At 50.6% G+C, this 19,612-nt stretch overlaps 2 protein-coding genes across 2 annotated transcripts; both read right to left on the bottom strand.

Annotated features, from left to right (window-relative positions):
* Positions 1 to 781: 781 nt before the first annotated feature.
* On the bottom strand, positions 782 to 4,823 carry NEU1 (neuraminidase 1). The gene is made up of 7 exons (XM_007951448.2): positions 4,809 to 4,823; positions 4,505 to 4,696; positions 3,889 to 4,081; positions 2,495 to 2,757; positions 1,513 to 1,695; positions 1,105 to 1,327; positions 782 to 1,008 (listed from the first exon to the last, which is right to left on the bottom strand). The coding sequence occupies exons 1-7, from the start codon at positions 4,821 to 4,823 to the stop codon at positions 782 to 784; spliced, it is 1,296 nt and encodes a 431-aa protein (XP_007949639.2).
* A 340-nt stretch (positions 4,824 to 5,163) lies between these two features.
* Positions 5,164 to 19,291, bottom strand: SLC44A4 (solute carrier family 44 member 4). Its single transcript, XM_007951447.1, has 21 exons — positions 19,261 to 19,291; positions 17,303 to 17,351; positions 16,768 to 16,841; positions 16,575 to 16,653; positions 15,507 to 15,606; positions 15,299 to 15,424; positions 15,036 to 15,096; positions 13,158 to 13,239; positions 12,999 to 13,082; positions 12,496 to 12,731; positions 12,302 to 12,401; positions 11,528 to 11,620; positions 10,944 to 11,046; positions 7,637 to 7,887; positions 7,459 to 7,553; positions 7,259 to 7,362; positions 7,074 to 7,147; positions 6,772 to 6,842; positions 6,574 to 6,668; positions 6,409 to 6,493; positions 5,164 to 5,291 (listed from the first exon to the last, which is right to left on the bottom strand). The coding sequence occupies exons 1-21, from the start codon at positions 19,289 to 19,291 to the stop codon at positions 5,164 to 5,166; spliced, it is 2,121 nt and encodes a 706-aa protein (XP_007949638.1).
* Positions 19,292 to 19,612: the final 321 nt, after the last annotated feature.

Genomic DNA, 19,612 nt, shown 5'->3' with positions numbered 1-19,612 from the left:
GAGTAGGATTTTAAATATCTTATGGAATTTCCCCTCCTACTCCCATTCATTATATTCATGAAGATCAATCTACGTCTATGAGAAGCAAGAGTGTCAAGGAGAAAGAATTTGATTTGCCAAGGTCAGATTTCCACTGGCAATATTCCTCACAGGCAATCAGCACACCAGCTGCCTCCCTGAATTCATTCCCAATCCCATAACCATACTTGAGAACAAACACATGAAGATACACATTGACAGAACCACAGACACTCTACAAACGTTCATTCTCTTTCATTAAAAATCTTAAGTTACGAACATATTGATTCATAAATAGTAATGGGGCGGGGTTGCTGATACTTAGTTCTATATACCCTGAAACCAAGCTTCTGGGACTACCTTCTCCAACATTAGATACTTCCTTCACCCTCAAAGAGGAAGTTCTGCCTATTTGATTCTGAGGTTACATGTATTCTACAGGCTCACTTAGGCCCCACTTAGGCTTTGCCCAAGAGAGGGACCATTCACTTGTCCTAGGAGGGCAGAGAGGGTACAGGGACTGCACGTACGGCTGTGGAAAGGAAGTGCTCCTAGATGAGGGATGGGACATCCTGTGGGAGAGAGGAAGTCAAGCATTTCATTTTAACGGAGTGATTTCCCTGTCAAAGAGGAGTTGATTCTGCAAACAAGAGTCTAAATAAAGGTAGAACTACCTTTTAGGCACCCCTAGCAGATCTCTCCATAGATCCATGGTCCTGAAGGCTGAGTCCAGGGCCTCCTACCCCTGTGGCAGGGGTACAGCTTAGAAAATCCCATAGATGCTGACCCTGGCCAGGGAGATGCTCTCTGTGCACTGGTGCCGGCCTTTCTCATACAGGACATAGAGCTGGGGAGCCTGTCCCTTCTTACTCATGATGTCCTCTAGGACTGCCATGGAGGAGTAGCCACTGGGCCCTGGCCATAGCTGGAGTCTCTCTTTCTGCCACGAGGTACCATTGCTGAAGCTCCAACGTAGGGTCAGGTTCACTCCTGAGGAGACAGCAGAGTCAGGGAAAGGAGGGCCTCTGCCTAGACCCTCTCTAGCATGGGGGCCCCACCCGCTGACCCCACCCATCAAGCACTCACGGAACTCTTCATGGGCTGGGTTGGAGAAGAAGACAATGCCACTGTTGGTGGCTAGAGCTCCTGCAGCTACCACAGGGTCCACGAGTTCTTCATCAAAGGTCACATCGCGGGGCCGCAGTGTGTCACAGGCATCATAGCTGCGGAGGATCATTCGGCAGTGGCAGTGGTAGTTGTTCTGGTTCCGGGCATTGATGACAACGGAGCCATCGGGGAGCTCATAGGGCTGAGAGGAGAGATTCAGGCCTCAGAGGAACTCGGGGGGAGGGGCAGGGCAAATGCTTCTATTTCTGAGGGGAACAAGGGTAGGTGGGACAGAGCTGGGCAGCCAGGCCCTGCGTGTATGAGAGAAATGGGTTTTCTCGAAGACGGAGCAGGGAAAACAGATGGGAACAGCCATGGACACCTGACCTGGCACTCATCAGGGTTGAAATCATGTTGCTGCTTGGGCTGGCCATAGGGGATGCCAGTGACCCCACTCCCATAGTGCCAGGAGGCTCCATGGTCATCGCTGAGGAGGCAGAAGACACCATCCCGCTCCAGTGTCCCATGGCCACACACGATGAGCCGGCCTTTCCGTGGCTCCCGCTGTTTCTGTGGGAAGGGGAGTTGGGTGTCACAGAGGGAGACATTGCAGGGGCTGAAAGGCAGGGAAGGGGTACCAACACCTCCCATATATAAGGATACATCTGGTCACCTTCAGTTCTGCCCTTGTTCACTGAGGGTCCCAGGAGGATCCCATTGCCTGAATCAAGCAGCTCTTTTTCACAATAAGGAGCTCTGGTGGTGTAGTGCCTAAGGCATTTAACTGGTAACCAGAAGGCTAGTGGTTCAAACCCACCAGCCACTCCTCGGAAGGAAGGTTGGGCAATCTACTTCCGTAGTGATAACTGTCTCGGAAACCCAAGGAGGGGTTGTTATGAGTCAGATCTGATTCCACGGCAGTGGTTGCATTTTTGTGTTGCTTTCAGAATAAGCTCCTTCAGGAAATCCATGGTGTACAACTGGACACGTTGAACACAGCACAAGGGGACCCAGCCAAGGAGATATGTGGGAGCTTAAACTCAACCTGTTCTCCGTGCATAGGTTTGTGTCTACCCAAAGGGGTGCCTTTTCTAATTTGAACCACACAGACTGATGCAGCCCTGGTGAAAACCCCCAAATGGGAAGTCAGTGGTAACATTCCATCTTTCCCTGGTAGATTATTTCTCCCAGCCTGTCCCTTTCTTCCATGGAATTCTACACAAGATGGAAAATCTGACTCCACAGGATTTTTTCCTTGAGAAGGAGTCAATTTTTTTTTTTTTGAAGGGGAGTGGGAAGACGTCCATTTTAGGGTACCTCCCAGACTCTCTACAAACCAGCATCTCTACCCATTTCCCAGGACAGACACCTGAATGCCGGAACCTGGTCCAGGGGCAAACATCTCGGTGCCAATATCCACAGAGAGGTTCTTGGGTTTGCTCCAGGAAAGGCCATCATCCTTGCTCCACAACAACATGGTGGAGGCCACCTGGCAGCCGAGCTTATGAGCACAGAGGGAGTAGAAAAGGAACACCACTCCTGTCTCAGCGTCACTCACTACTGCCCCCAGGTTCAGTCCATCAGAGGTATCCCCATCATCTACGATGAACTCTGTTGGGGACCATGTGTTTCCTGAAGGAAAAAGGGAAGACACCCAGTATGAGCACTCAGGAAGTACTCTTTCTACCCCAAAACGCTTGCTGTCTCGAGTCAATTCCATTTCATGGTGACCCTGTAGGTATAGAGTAGAATTGTGCTCCACAGGGTTTTTCATGGCTGTGAACTTCCAGAAGCAGCTCACTAGGCCTTTCTTCCAAGGCAACCTCTGGATTAGTTCAAACCACCAAAGTTTTCAGTTATTAGCTGAGTACTTAATCATTTGTGCCACCCACGGAACCTCCCTTCCCATCACTCCCTGTCAATTTCCTATTTCTAGCAAGGGAGCCAAGGTCTAACAATGGCCCCAAGACCTGCCCCTCCTTATCTCTGATCTTATCTCCTATTCCTGGTCACTCCATCCAGCCACATCAGGGTTCCTTTGTATTCCTCAAGTACTCTTCCCCTGGGCCTCTGCACAGGCTGTATCTCTGCCTGGTGCACTCTTTCTTCACAAGACTGACACCTCCTTTGAGTCTTTGCTCAAATGTCACCTGTTTTAAATGGCAGCCCCTCAAATGCCAGTATTCCTCATACTTCTTGCCCTGTTTCATTTTTCTCTATTGCATTTATCACCTTCCAACACAAAAATTTACTTACATACTATGTTTATTGTCTGTCTCCTCACAAGCTCCATGAGGAGAGGGATTTTTACTCTATTTTGTTCATGACTGTATTCACAGGGGAGTTGCTGGGTGGTGCAAATGGTTATCGAACTTGGTTGCTAACTGAAAGGCTGGAGGTCCAAGTCCACCTAGAGATGCCTTGAAAGAAAGGCCTGGAGATCTACTTCTGAAAAACCAGCCATTGCAAACACTATGGAGCACAGTTCTATTCTGACACACAAGGGGTCACCAGGAGTTGGGGTTGACTAGATGGCAGCTGGTTTTGGTTTGTAGTCACAGAATCTAGAACACTGCCTGCCATATAGTAGGTGCTCAATAAATATTTGTTGACTAATCATCCAACTCCCTGGCAATCCTAATTTCTGGATCCATGACCTAGGTACTTTCTCTTCTTAGATTCCTCTACCTAAGGGCCCTTGCAACCTACAGGTTCCCACCCATGCAACCTATACCCACTCTTGCGACCCAGGCATCTTTATACCCTGGTCAAAAGACCTCCGCAGAGCGATGAACTTGGCCCCCATATCGGATGTAGACATTTTTCGGGCCTCAGAGAAGGCGAGGAGAATGCCCCGAGGAGTGGCCGTGATGAGCGGGATGCGGAAGGTGTGCACAGAGCCTATCTGCTTCCCGCTCACCCACAGCAGCTGCTCCATGGTCACCAACGGCTGCACCTGTGACGGGAGGAGCTTTTCAGCATGGACAGACTTGTGAATTAGGATTTGGGGACGGATGGATAGCACCTCGGACTCAGGTTTCCCTGGGACAGGAAGGTGATGGGGATTCGGAGCAAGGGAGTAATCTAGTGGACAGTTTAGAGCGAAGCTGAGTCTCGGAGAGAGGAGGGGTGAGGAAGCAAACCAAAAAGAGGAAGGGGCTCCAGTTAGCAGAAAACTCGAGTGGAGTAGGGCGAGGGCCTGGAGGAATGGAGCTGGAAGAGGATGGAGGGGACCGGCGCCGGGAGCAGGCGTCGGGGGACGGGAAGGGGAGAGTCTGGAGCCGAGAAGACGCTCAGCCGCCTGCGTTCTGGGGGACCAGACCGGGCACACAGACCGCTGGAGCAGGCTGGGGAAGGGTCTGAGCGAGGGGTGGCTCACCAGACTGAAGTCTTCCTTTGCCCTGGTTCCGCATCCTGCCCGAGACAACAGCAGTAGGAGGATTGCGGCAACCACCTGAGCCTTATAGTCTCTCCAGATTCTCAGCATCAGCGGTCCCCGGGGTTTACCCTGGAGCGCTGTGCTCAGTCGCTCCACCATCACAGTTCCCAAGCAGCAGCCAGGACACTGCCCCTAGAATTGGACAGGGTCTGGAACTGGTGGGCTGACCCGGCTCTTTAAACCCAGACCCCACTTTCGGCCCGCGGTGGACTCTAATTGGCCCTCACGCTCTACGGGTCCCCACGTGACCCTCCGGCATCGCGGAGCTCGTTTTCCAATTGGTCCTCATGAAGCTGGAAGCGCGTGACCTCGGCGAGAAGCTGATTGGCTGAGGTGAAGCATAGCATCACTGTGCTTGAGCCTTTTTACAGGTCGCGGCACCTAGGGCCTGCCTTCGGGGCGGGGCCCATTTTAAAGAGCCAGGCTGGGGGCGGGAGGAGGCAGCTTGTGGAGGGACTAAATCTCAGACTCATTGAGAAAACAAAATATCAATCTTTAATAAAACCCTTTTACTACAAAATCGTAATCTGGAAGTCAGAGTGGGGCTGCGATGCTATACAGACGCTATACAGCCCTGGGTCAGGGCAGGGCTGGGTCTCTCACTTCTTTTTCTTCTTCTTCTTGTCTCCCGGGGGCGCCTCATTTTTCTTGCCCAGAATTTGAAGAAGAGCCTTGGACATGTAGTAAGGTCGGTCCAGAGAACCGTCGTTCCGCTCCAGGTCTTCCACTGAGCCGCAACAGAGACCGGTCAAAGCAGACCCTGGGGTGGGCAGGGGAGGCCAACCCTATCCCCGGGAAAATCACGGACTGGGAGATTGGGTGGTGAGTTCAGGCTTCATCACCACCAGCTGGGATTTTGAGGGGATGTTTTGTAACCTCAGTTTCTTATCTGTACAGTCCTATCAATAATACTATACGTTCTAGAGTGATAAAGATTAAGGGGTGGGAGGAAATGCATATGGATTGCTCAGAACCTGGTACACACCAAGCCCTCCATAAATGTACACACCAAAAAATCAAGCCAATTACCATGGACTAGATTCTGTCAAAGAGCAGAACTGAGCTCCATAGGGTTTTCTTGGTTGTTATTTTTATGAGGAGTGTCTGGTTGGCACAAATGGTTAAGCACTTGCCCCCTAGCTGTGTGGTTGGCATTTTGAACCTACCCAGAGGTGCCTCTGGAGACAGGCTTGTCAGCCTTGAAAACCCTAGGGAGCAGCAGTTCTACTCTGCACACAAGGGGTTGGTATAAATTGGAATTGGCTTGATGGCAACTAACAGTCTCTATGGAAACAGGTAGCTTGGTCTTTCTTCCATGGCACTGCTGGATGACTTCAAACCATCAACCTTTCTGTTAGTCTAGTACAGACTGCTACCCAGGGACCTAAATGTACACAGTTGGGTAAGACATAACCTTCTCACTAAAGCCACCAGCTGGGAAGGCTCTCTTGTTAATTTCCAGACTAGTTTTCCTAGGGGAAGATAGCAGAGGCTTCTTCTCTGGAATGCTCCTTCCTGGGAGAGCCTACAAGCCTGGGGTTCACTCTCTCTTCCCCAATCCCGAGGATGTCACCCACCAGCCTCTCCTCGGAAGGAAGGTTGGGCAATCTACTTCCGTAGAGATACTGCCTCGGAAACCCAAGAAGGGGTCACTATGAGTTGGATGCAACTCGACGGCAAGTAACAACAACAACCCGAGGATGTCAATCCCATGGCCTGAGGATGTCAGAAGAGGCTCCCTTTTAACTGATGACATTGCAGTTTCTAGAACCACCAAGACCCCATAAAAGCCTGAATTGGCCCACACCTTGGGGGTGGGAGGAGATGGTTAGGGTGTCACTCACAGAAACAGAGGAAGAGTGTGTCCACACACATGCCAAAAACACTGAAGAAGCCAGTGGTGATGACGTAGGCCCCCAGGATGGAGATCTAGAAGACACAAGGCCTGATGGGGCTGCTGGGTTTCTTGGAGGAGGCAAGGGGTAAGGCAGAGAGGCGGAGTCACTCACCATGATGGGCAGCCAGTAATAGTTGAGTTGGGGATTCTCGAAGTCCTTACCCAGCCCCTGGATGCGGCCAGAGAAGAAGAAGAAGGACAGGACCCCTGTGGGAGAGGCCTGGAAGTCAGTGCCACTCATCTGACGTCCCTCTTAAGTTTCCCAGGACCCCTGCCCTTTGTCCCCAGAACCCGTGGCTCTCGTCCTCACCAATGCCTCCAACCACCAGGAGCTTCCCAAAGAACAGCAACAGGTCTGTGACTTTATCCAGGACGACTACCCTGTAGCGCGGTTGGAGGAGATTAGAGGTGAGAGGCCTGGCAGAGGTGGGAACAGGACCTGCTCCACAATTTGGAGGGAAGGGCCAGTGAAAAATAAAAACAGTTCAGTTTTCAAGATGCAAAAAACAAAGTATTAAACTCCTTAGAAGGGGCCTTGTAAGGAGCACATTCAAACACGCATGAGTCGGGAGAGCTGAGGAGGGGACCACGTGAGGGTGGGAGTAGCCTGACCTGACGATGTTCCGCATGAGCAGCATGAAGGCGTTTTTGGCTGAGACACAGAAATTCTTCCCATAGATGGCGATCTGGGTGAGGTGGGAAGGTCAGAGTTACCTGAGGTGAGCCTGTTTGGACTAGGATCAAGGCCTGGGCCCAAGCACACTGGAGCAAGGAGCTGCTCTCACACTGTGGCTCACCATGATGTATGCATTGCGGTTCAGGAACTTGATAAACTTCTCCAGACACCAAAGGCAGCACTTAAAGCAACACATGATGCAGCGTGCCAAAGGGTTTTGGGCTCCTAGAGGCAAGGGAAGCCTGTGTTTGGCCACAAGTTTCAGGCAGACCCTCCCTAAGGATCCAATGGCTGGTCTTCCCCAGCCCCGAAACAACTCACCTCTCAGCTTGTGGTCAATGTATTCCAGAATGACCCGGGCCATCTGCACAAGGGTCAAGATGAGGGCTCCAAAGGCCAGCGACCCAGTGTGGTAACTGCAGAGGAAACTGGATGACCTGAGGCACCCTTGGGATGCCCTGAGACCCCCACTTTCACAATTCCCAGGGCCCAGACTTACCGGAGTGTGCGGATAAAGGCAGCACTCAAGGGGAAGGTGGGGATGTCCCGGGGCTTGTGGAAAGCCCAGTAGAATGAGGCAAAGGCTCCAGCTAGTACACACTGGCCCAGGGCCAGTACCCAGTTGAGAGTCCAGAAGAGCCCCAGGACTCCATAGATTTGCAGGTTGAAGAGAGAACGCTGTACCAGGCCTGTGGATGTGTAGTCCTGGAAGACGCACATCAGCCCTGGACATGACTTCACCTGCTGATCCTGGGAGGACAGAGTAGCTGTTAGAGACCTTAGTGTAGGGTTACGGCCTCTGCCCACACCTAGCCAGCTCCTGCCCCTCCTGGAATAGAGGGAGGGGAGTAGCAGCCCCTTTCAGCTACAGGAGCCAGGAGCACCTATCTCTACATTCAAACAGTGGCTTCTGTATGAAAGTAGTTAGTTTCACTTCAGTCTCCCAATAGCACAATAGTTTCCAGCCATCTGCGCAAATGTGTAATGGTGCCTGAGAAGGAAGTGTGGCTAGGCAGCCAAGGACCAATGCCCAGCTCTGCCTTGCCTTCACTCAGTTGTCCCATCCTCTGGAGAGCTTCAAAGATCTCCAGTCTGGGCTAGTTGTTCTACCTCTGTACTCACAGCACAGCCTCTGCAACTTCAACCAAAAACACTTCCTAGCAAAACTCAACAGACTGAGTGTTAGATAATATTAAAGAATTGTTGTTAAGTTTTAACCAGAAGGCTGGCGGTTCAAACCCACCAGCCACTCCTTGGAAGGAAGGTTGGGTGATCTACTTCTCATAGTGATACCGCCTTGGAAACCCAAAGAGAGGTCGCTATGAGTCAGGTCCGACTCCACGGCAGTGAGTTTGGTTTGTTTTGGTATTGTTGATTTTACTGGACATGATAATGGTATGAAACAGTTCCAACTCATGGTGACCCCCTATGTTTCAGAGTAGGACTGCTCCACAGGGTTTTCAATGGCTGTAATCTTTCAGAAGTAGATCACTAGGTCTTTCTTCCAAGGTGCCTCCAGGTAGATTCTAACCACCAACCTCTTGGTTAGTAGCCAAGTACTTAATGGTATAAACCAAAACCAAACTTACTGCCATTGAGTTGATTCTGACGTGTAGTGACCCCCATTGGGTTTCCAAGACTGTAAATCTTTATGGAAATAGATTGCTTCATCTTCCTTCCATGAAGCAGCTGGTAGGTTTGAACCACCAACCTTCTGGTTAGCAGCCAAATGCTTTACCCACTACACCACCAGAGCTCCTTACTTAATGGTATGTTGTTGTTATGTGCTGTGGAGTTGGACCCGCCTCATAGCGACCCCTCCTTGGGTATCCGCAGTGGTATCACTATGGAAGTAGATTGCCCAACCTTCCTTCCAAGGAGTATAGTGATTATATTTTTAAAATGTCCTTATCTGCTGAGATCCATTGTTTTCTGATGTATTTACAGAGGAAATAGTATGATGTCCAGAATTTACTTTACAAAGTTCCAATTAAAAGATTTGCAGGTGGAAGTGGGGAGATAGAAGAATAAGCATGGCAGAAAATTGAGAGCTGTGGAACTTGGGTGACGGGTACAGGGATTCACTGTACTATTCTCTCATTTGTGTGTATTGTAAAATTTCCACAGTAGAAAGTTAAAACATACAAATAGAAAACAACTCTTTCCAATAAATGTGAAAAATCTCGATAATTTCTGAAACTGAATATATGTTTAAAATAATATAATAAGAAAGTAAACAAACCACTGTCTACTTTGCATGTAGTTGTGTGTTTGTATCCATTGCTAGATTTTGAGCAAGTTGAAAGCAAGAACCAGGTCATTTTGAGCTTTGCATACTTATAACTGGCAAGTCCTCCATCAGTATAAGTGAGCCTCCCTTCCCTTTTATGTAGGTGGGATTGATGCCTGCTGCCCTAGCCCACAATGCCAGCTCAGAAGACACTTGGAGAACAGCAAATCCCTGGCAAGCCAGGGTTCTAGACCATGCCCTGGCATCTCACAGAGCAGGGTTTCCGGAAGCAGCTTCTCTTCCAGGCTCCACAGGGAATGCCCATGTGTCTATTGCCCAGGTTGCTGGAGGCTGTTTACCCAGGGAGAAAGACTTTAAAAAAAAAAAAAAAAAACCCCACACATTATCAAACTCTTATCTGGTGCCAGGTATGGTACTAAACACTATGTGACTAATGTGTCACTTTATTTTCTCAGCTACTTTGTGGGACAGATATTATAATGCTCTCTACTTTACAAATGAGTGGACTGAAACAGAGGGCAAAGGACACATTAATAGACCTCAAGGTAAGGTAGAGAAATGTCCTGGGGAGGAGTGGAACAAGTTCTGGTCTCCAGCTTCCCCAGGGACTGGCCCTACCCTTGGGTTCACCCTGACTCTTCCCAGCCTTAGTTTCCTTCTCTGCATAATGAGTGAGTTTGGAAGGACTAGATTAAGTCAGTGACACTTGCTTTTTGGCTCTGCTGGGGGCAGCTGTGTGACCTTGAGTGGTCCTCTTGCCCTTTCTAGGCCCCAACCTCCTGTGCACAATGAGGGATTTAGACCAGTAGGCCCCTATTATGGACTGAACTGTGTTCCCCCAAAATATGTGTTGTAAATCCTAATCCTTATACTGTGGGTTATCATACTATTTGGGAATAGATTTTCTTTGTGATGTTAATAGCATTTTTAGTGTAGGGTGTGAATTATATCAATATTTTTTGAGATATTAAAGAGTAGATTAACTTACTCCCATGGCTTCCAGACAAAGAACAGTCAGGCATATTGGGTGATCATTGACATCGGGTAGATACACTACTTGGAGCGATCAATCATGAAAGAACAGAATGGCAGGGTTTGCACAGGGAGACAGCTGGGGCGGGGGTTGCTGGGAGTACTTGGGAGGAAAGGATACAGGGAAGAGGTAACTACAGGGAGGAAGTGGGAAGAGAGCTGTTACATTGTGGGGAATTGCAGTCAATGTCATGAGATAAAATGTGTATGAACTGCTGTATGGAAGATGAATTTGCTCTGTAAATTTTCATGCAAATCACAATGAAAATATTTTTAAAAAATAAAAAATAAAGAGTAGATTAAGCACGCAAACAGAGATGGGGGGAAGATAGATGCCAAGCCCCTTGAGCTAGCCCCCTGAATTCAGCCTTCTAACCTCCTAAACTGTGAGAAAATAAATTTGTTTGTTAAAGTCACTCACTTGTGGTTTATCTGTTATAGTAGCACTAGATATCAAAGACAGCTCCCAATGTCCCCTTAGCTCTACTGGTGCCCCCTCCATGCCCACCCTATCATCTCTCACCATGGGGTTACATGACTCATTCATCATCACGTTCTCACAGCCGGGCAAGCTTGCATTGGGTGCCCATAAGACGTACTGGGGTTGCCCTGATGTGGCCAGGTACCCAGAGGGAAGTCAAAGAAAGTATGGTCATATGGGGTCCCCTCCTCAAGGACCCCTTCCCAGGGCTGCCATGTGCTTGTGCAGATTGCTCTTTGTAAACCAAAAAAACTAAACTCATTGCCATCAAGTCGATTCCAACTCATGACGACCACGTGGGTTACAGAGCAGAGCTGTTCCATGGGATTTTCTTGGCTGTAATCCTCATGGCAGCAGATTGCCAGGCCTTTCTTCCATGGGGCCACTGTGTGGGACTGAACCACCAACTTCTAGTTAGTAATTGAGCGCAAACCATTTGTGCCATCCAGGGACCCAAACATTCCCTGCAAAGAGGTGGCTGACATCCAGCATGGGCCTTCACTTTCCACTCCGTGAAGGTGCAGGGCTGCATCTGCCTAGTGGAATGGCACTAAGATATGGACAAGTGTTGTCCTGCCCCCACCCCCAAGGACTCCAGCAGGGCTAGCTTTGTGAGCAAAGGATACAGGGCAGTCATGGCCCAGTAGGCAATGCAAATGAGCAGGAAGATGAAGGTAACCAATGGGTAGAACATGGTGGACATCATGTATCCCACAGCCCTGCAGGGAGATAAGAATGCTCAACAACAAAGCACTGCTCCCCCTGTAAGGACCCTACTCTGTTCTTACGAGGGCCCACACCACTCCACTCAGGCTGGAGCAACCGAAATAGAGACTCCATCTTTTGTATCTTTATCCCTGGTGCCTTTACAAGGTTGAGTGATGAACTGAATTGAATAAATCAGGCTCAAGAGATCCCAAGAGGGGACCAGACTCACAAAATACCACCTGGGGCAGCTTCAGGGTGAGAAAAGGAAGAGTGTCCCCAATCTCTATGGTCTCTTGATGGATGTAACAGGTCCTGGTTGGGAGCAAGCTGCTGCTTTTCCTTTCTGTCTAGATTACTGCCATCCTACCCATCAATAACCACCACACGATGAAAACTACCAGTACTGTTACCACTAACCCTTGTAGAGGGCTTACTCTTGCCAGGCACTGTTCTTGGCATTTGACAGACACTAGCTCATTGTATCCTCATGACAGCCCTACAAGGTAGTAACTATTATTGCTCCCATTTTACAGATGGGTAAACTGAGACCTAGAGAGGCTAAGTCACATAGCAGTGGTAACTTCTGTATTATTCTGCATTTCTACTCCAGGGCTCCCTGCTACCTGTCTATCTCCCTCATCCAGGCCTGTACTCCTCCCCTCAACCTCATCTCCCTCTGGACAGGCTCGAACCTGCTGGCTTCCTTCAGGAGAGCGATGGCGATGCGAATCCTCTGCCGCAGAAAGATGAGCATCAGTAGCAGGATGCCTTCAAGCACTGCTAGCACGATCACTGTGGGAAGATGGGGGCAGTGGGGCCTGGGTCCACTGTGACCCAGGGCAGCCTTTCGGCAGTAGCTGGTAACTCGGGTGAATGGGGCACTCACGGGCAACTAGCCAGGTCTCCTGTACACCACGGTAGGCGCTGAGGTCGGTGGTGAAGCCCAATTGGGAGATGGTGGCGCCCTTGTCCCGCAGCAGCCGGTATTCCTCCCAGCAGTGGTAGATGCCATATGCCAGCACGGCCAGCACCCCCAGGATCAGCACTAGCACCAAAGGCCCGGCCACCAAGCGCAGGAGCAGGATAAACACCATGCTTAAGACCAGAGCTATGCAGAGGGCACTGCAGGCAGGGTGAGGTAGGCGAGGGTCACCTGTAGTCCCCCAAATCTTTTTCCCTTTCAGAGGCCACCAAATGCCTTTCCTCATTTAGACATTGCCCAGATTAGATATTTCCCTTCCAAACTCCCTTGGGCTTGGGGTCCATTCTGAGCTCTGGCTCCTCCTCCCTTCCCTGTCCAAAATCTCCATTGGTTTCAGACATTGAGCTGGGGGACAGAGGATCCGAAAGGGGAGAAGGGCAGGATGATGGGGGACTCTGATGACTCACATAAGAATCCAATACCAGGATTGGGCAAGATCTTCAAAGATCTTAACGCTGATGTCACGGGCATTGAGGCTGTCAAGAAGACCACTGTTGGGAAGAAACAGTGTCAGATGGGGTCCTGGGAAGGAAGGGAAGGAAAGGGTGTGGGGTAGAGATGCCCACCTGATCCCCTGGGAGATGTTGCCGGTGATCCCTGGGAGTTCAGGCGGAGTACTGTTGGACCATGGAAAACAGCGCCCCAAAGCTGCAGGGTGAGAATGGCATTGCAAAGTGGGAGAGTCCAAGACTCAGCTTGGTCTCCATCCCAGCCCTTAGAGACCTCAGGGGAGGGAGGAGTGATGGGCTCTGCTCCCTGGTTGGGGATGAAGCTGGGGAGGGAGGCTGCTAATGATGCCACAGCCATGGGAGGGAGCCCCTGCCCTGTGGAGCCCAATCTACTCTTCCTTCACTGTCTCAACACACCCTTCCCCACCTCCACGTTTCCCAGTGTCCTGTTGCTGCCTTGGTTCAGACCTTCGTTCCCTTTAGCATGGTCTTTAGAGCTCCTGTCCCTGCAACCTGAGTCAGTCTTCAAAGTGACCTCCTCCTGACTGCCAGGGGGACTACGCCACAACACGACTCTCTCACTCCTAGACTCTAGGGCACTCTGCTGCTCAGACACACCTCCAGAAGCTCTATCCTGGAGACAGTGTCCACACTCCCTAGCCAGGCTTTAAGACTTAGACCACTTTCCCCTCACCTCTATATCTTTGCTTCTACTGAGTGTTCTCCCCCCTCTAGAAACACCAGCCATCACTTCCTACTCAGCTCTAGTTCCATCTTCCCTCCTCCAGGAAGCCTTCTCAGCCCTCCTCCATTGCTTGTGGCACCTGCTCTGTACCTCAAACTCACTGCCATTGAGTTGATTTCCAAGGCAGTAAATCTTTACAGAAGTAGATTGCCCCATCTTCCTTCTACAGAGCAGCTAGTGGGTCCGACTTGACAGCACATAACAACAACAAGAATATATAAATCCATATACATATACACACATAAATATATCAAATGTGATCCTACTATCCAGCCGCATTTACTTGTCACCTTTGGATATTTGGATAAACATCCTTCCAATCTTTTTTCTGAGGAGCTCTGGTAGCGTAGTGCCTAAGGCACTTGACTGCTAACCAGAAGGCTGGTGGTTCAAACCCACCAGCCACTCCTTGGAAGGAAGATGGGCAATCTACTTCTGTAGTGATACTGCCTTGGAAACCCAAGGAGGGGTCGCTATGAGTCAGGTCTGACTCAATGGCACATACAACAACAATCTTTTTTCCATGCACATATATGTAAGTGTGTGTGTACAGATTCACCCATGTGTTATCATGGGGTTCTCTGTCTTTTTGTGAGCATCTCTGATCTCTCCACCTAGAATGTAGCTCCAGGCAGGCAGCAGTTTTCATCTTCCCTCCATCTTTCCCCAATGCCTGGCACATAAACAAACAAACATGAAAAAACCAAATTCACTGTCATCGAGTCAGATCCAACTCAAGCGACCCCTCCTCGGTTTTCCGAGGCAGTATCACTACGGAAGGAGATTGCCCAAACTTCCTTCCGAGGAGTGGCTGGTGGGTTTTAACCGCCAGCCTTCTGGTTAGCAGTCAAGTGCCGGTCAAGTCAATTCCAACTCATAGCGACCTCATCTGTTGCAGAGTAGAACTGCACTCCATGGGGTTTTTAGGGCTGTGTCCTTTCAGAAGTCGATTGCCAGGCCCTGCTTCTGAGATTCCTCTGTGTGGGTTCAAACAGCCAACCTTTAGGTTAGTAGTTAAGTGCAAACCATTTGTGCCACCAGGGCCTCCTTGGCACACAGTAGGTGCCCAGTAAACACTGGTGATCTGACTGCAGGGCCATGCAGCAGAGAGAAATGGAGACCTGGTGCAAATTCCAATCTTGCCACTGCTGAGTGGTGTGACTTCACTCCCTCTGGGCCTAAGTTTCCTTATTTGAGTAATAAAAATATCGGACAAGATGATGCTCAAGGAAGGAATTTGTGCTTCTCACCTGGACTGGAGGGGAGGAGGAAACTGGGGCAGAGCTCTTGCTGCACGCTTTGAAGCACTTTCTGAGGGGGAGGGAGAGAGGACAGACAGACACAAACACAGAGCAAGATAAAAGATGTAGGGACGGCAGAAGGAAGAGTGCGGTCCCCATCTCAGGTTCAGCCTGCCCCGCCCTGAACAGAATCACTCTGGTGATCCTCCACCCAACAACTCCAGCCTCTGCCTCTAGTGACCCTTCTCAGTGACAATAGGGGCAGCACTCACCATATCCCAGGGCACTCCTGGTAGACAAAAGTTCCTATTTGCAGCATAGAAGACCTCTCCAACTGTCTGGGAGAGCTCCTTCACACCCAAGGTCCATGAGGTCTCTGGGCAGGAGGACACACATGTCTAGGGACAGAGAGCACACTAAGGGGGTGGTACCCAGGATTCTGGGGGTGATCTGGGGCAGAAGTTGGACCCAGGCTCTAACCTGGGGAGTGGGACATTTCAGGCCATTTGTGGCAGCTGAGATGACATTGGTAGTCAGGATGCAGCTGAAGATGTTGAAGTACAGTAGATAGGGTTTGTCTCTGCAAGAAGGGAGGGCATAGTACATCAGGGCCTGGTCACACCTGGGAGGCACCAGAGGTGACTACCAGGACTTTGCCTCAGTGGTACACAGTGGGCCCAGCATAGCCCAGACATATTATACCCATCCTGGCCTCAAGAAGCTCAGTCCAGCTGGGGAGGTAGTGGAGACACCCAGATTTCCCAGAGTATGTTAGCTATGAACTCTGGAACTGCGAACCACTCACTAGCTATTTGACCTTTGGCAAGGCACTTAACCTCTCACTGCCTTAGTCTATGTATAACAGTATCTAACTCATCAGGTTTAAATAAGGTAGTACGTGTAAAGTATACTACCTGCACTATATACACGGTACACAGTAAGCACCATATCAGTGTTAGAGGTTTTATTATCTATTGCATTGAGTGTTTACTGCATACAGGAACTGACAATACCACTTGTGGAATAATCCTTGAGTTTCAGAGAAGGTAATCAAAACTCAGAAAGGTTAAGGAACTTATACAAGACCATATAACCAGAACCTAGCTTCGTTCAGATTCAGTTGCCATCTCCATACTCTAAAACCCAACTCTATACCATGACTCTATAACCCACTTACTGGCAAGTCAATTTCAACTCTTGTTAACCACATGTGTGCAGAGTAGAACTGCTCCACAGAGTTTTCAAGGCTGTGACCTTTCAGAAGCACATTGCCAGGCCTGTTGTCCAAGGTACCTCTGGGTAGGTTTGAACCACCAACATTTCAGCTAGTAGGCAAGTGCTTGGTTAACAGTTTGCGCCACCAAGTTCTCCCCATGACTATGTACTGCTTCTCAGTTCTAGCAATGGATAATTGGGGTAGGATTCAGGCTGAAGGTGGGGTGTGCAGAAAGGTGTGGAAGAGCGTGGGTGGATCGGGAGCCTGAGAGTGTTATTTCCAGCCCATTTCTTCCACCCTTACCTCTCTTCTGCTCCTTTCTTCGTACTCACTTGTTTTCCCCCATCCCACAGTAGGCGCCGGTAGAGTTCCTGGGGTAGAGGACTTGCCGGGGGTCTCCATACAACCAGGCTGGAGACAGAAACACACAGATGAATCACTGGAGGGTGAGCAGCTAGGAGTGTGGCCCTCCCTAGGTTAGTACTCCCCACCCGTTGCCCCAGCTCTGGGCAACTGAAAACTCACCCACGAGCCCCACTACGATGTAACCCAAAATGAAGACCAGGAAGAGGACACAGCAGATGACATCTGTGCAGCCCCTGGGAGAAAAATGGGAGCCTGAGCTGGGGGAAGCCTTCGGGGACAGATGGGGAGGGGGAGTGGGGGGGGGTCAGGACTGGAGAATTAGGGGATATTGAATTGGAAAGTAGGGATCAGAGTTTGTTTTTTTTTTTTTTTCTTCCTAAAGAGAGCTGTGTGGAGCTGGCACAGGACCGGGCAGTGTTTCTCTTCATGTCGGAGATGACTCCATGACATCTAACAACAACAACATTTTCCCAAAGTGTGATACAGAAAAACGCACAACTCAGAATGCTTAGCTCAATGAATTGTCACAAAGCGCACATGCCAAGCTCCGGAAAGGCCCCCTCCCAGACACAATTCTCCCAAAACACTTCTGTCCTTATCCTTTACCTTTTCTTTTCTCCTCACCAATATTTCGGCAAATACAAAGCAAAAATCAGACCTGCCCCCTCCTCATCCCCAGGTGCCCAGAACTCACCTGTCCTTGATGGGGCCTCGGAAGGAGGGGTCATATTTAACTGGCTTCCCTGAGGGGTATGGGGAAGAGTGTGGAGAGTGAGGCACTGAGAGGAGTCTCTCCCCATTTCCTGGCCCTTCCCAATTCTTCCCATACCCCAGAGTTAGGTGAGGGATGGATAGGGCCAGGGCTGGCCCTCAAAGAGGGAGAATTGGAGAGTAGGAAAAGTAGGACCAAGGCCTGGTCTACAGTGCATTGGCCTTGAACTCTACCCAGTTGGCCTTCCTTATGGGCCTTTTCTGATTCATGCTTCAAGTCTGGGAAATGGCTTTCATACCCTGCCCTCACTCTGGCCAGTTTCTCTTAAGTCTCCCTCTAGCTGGGATGTGGGACTATGTGTTCAGTCATCTCAATGGCCCTAAGCGTCTATCCTCATCTCTCTCCCTTTCTCATACCCCACCCAGAGACCACACAAATTTGAGCTCCTCTGGGAGGTCACAGCCCCTCCCTAAATCTGTCCCAGGCCCTCCTTCCACCCTCTGGCCTGAGGCCAGGGAGAAACAAACTGCAGCCAAATGGATTTAACCCCTGCAGGGCCTGGGGGTGGGAGGGATCCCCTACATGCCCCAGTCCTAAGGGACTTCAGTCCCCAGTTGTGCCCGTGCCTCCTGGGTTCCAATTGGAAGTCATGGTGACACCTGAGCTCAGCCGTTGAGATTGTGGACGTGTCCAGTTTCCAGCCCTCCCTGAGTACACATGGGAGGAGGTAGGGCCAGGTAGCCAGGGTCCCCTGTGTAGGGAGGGCAGAGGGCTGAATCTGAGACTGTTCTAGGTGCTCTGGACTCTGTTCTACAGGTCAATGATTGACCTAAAGCTGATCCAGGAAGTGTACTAGGGACTCCTCACCAACCCTTCCCCTAGCCTGCCATAAACTCAAGCCCTCCCTCAGGGCTGCCTCCTTTCCAGACCAGAAGAAGCCCAGACCCCCAATCCCTTCAGGACCTTGCAGCAGGCCCCAGTCCTTACTGCTCACAGATCCCTGAGGCAGGTTCTGTTTCCTCTCCCCTCAGACTCCCAGTGCCTGTTCCCAGAACAGGCTTCCAGCCTTTATTCCTCATAGACTCCTGAGACAGGCCCTGCTGCCACTTCTGCCCCAGACCTTACCCTTCACAGGAACCCCAGAACCCCTGCTCCTATTCCTCAGGTACTCTGAAACAGGTTCTCACTCCTCGGTTCTTAAGAGACCCCAGTGGAAGGCCCCAGCTCACTCTCTGCAATGACCCTCAGCCCCAACTCCTCAGAAGAACCCCCACCCTAGCTGGGCCCCTGCTACTAGTTACCACTGCTTACAGGGATCCCTGCAGGCAAGGCTCCCAACCTGCTCAGGGCCCCAATACCCAATTCCTCACAAAGATCCCAGCAGGCAGGTCTCCAACACCTTTTTCCTGGAGGACCCAAAGTCCACGCTGAAACTCTTCCTCCTCGTAGAGACTCCATCCCTTACTCCTCCCTTGGACCCAGATTTCAGCCTCAGCCCTCAAAAACTCCACAGCACATGACAACCCTAGCCCAAGCCCATGTCAAACTCGGGATCCTAATTGCTTCCTTCCAGTCAGGCTTTGTTTTCCAGAGCCTTCCTTTCAAGGACCCAGAGTCCAGGTCTGAAACTCTTCCTCCTCCTCCCAGAGACCCGAGCTCCAACTCCTAGCTAGCTAAGACCCCAGCTTCTCTCCCCAAAGGCCCTAGTAATGGCTCCCAGTCCCTGAACCTCACCCCTCATCCAGGACTAGCTCTGCCTCCTTCCATCATCATCCTTTGTTTCCTGGGGCCCTCCCGTCAGGGAGTTAGAGCTCACCTCAACTCCTCTCCCTGGGAGCAGTCTAGCCACCATTCCCTACAGCGTAGCCCAGGCCTGGCCTCTCCTTTATCCCTACCCTCTGCAGAATCTCAGCCTCCAGGCCTCCAACCCCCAGCCTCACCGTGGGCCTCCTTCTCGTCCCGTTGCCCCATGGCTCAGTCTCTGGAGTGTTTGGAGCTAGGGAGACCTGGCGGCTCACCTGCTACCTGCCCCGCCCTTCAGCCACGTCACAGCCCCACCCCTGCCTGTGGTCCCTGCCACTCTAGTTCCTTTTTAACTCTGTGCCCAGTGGGCTGAGAAGCCTGAGCCTGTGACAGTGGCACAAAGGCTGGCTAGCCAGCTGGGGGATGGTCTATGCTGGGAAGAACCTGGTGCATCCTGACTGTAAAACCCTTCAGTTTTGCAAGACTTCAGTGATGGTGGTGATTTCCATGTCACACAATCCCACCAGATTGTTAAGATTTGCCTTATAG

The sequence above is a fragment of the Orycteropus afer genome, unplaced genomic scaffold, assembly GCF_000298275.1.
Source record: "Orycteropus afer afer isolate SDZICR_OR568_19922 unplaced genomic scaffold, OryAfe1.0 scaffold00294, whole genome shotgun sequence".
NCBI classification, from domain to species: domain Eukaryota; kingdom Metazoa; phylum Chordata; class Mammalia; order Tubulidentata; family Orycteropodidae; genus Orycteropus; species Orycteropus afer.
Note: the sequence above shows the minus strand (reverse complement) of the source record. Positions and strands in the feature narration are given on the sequence as shown.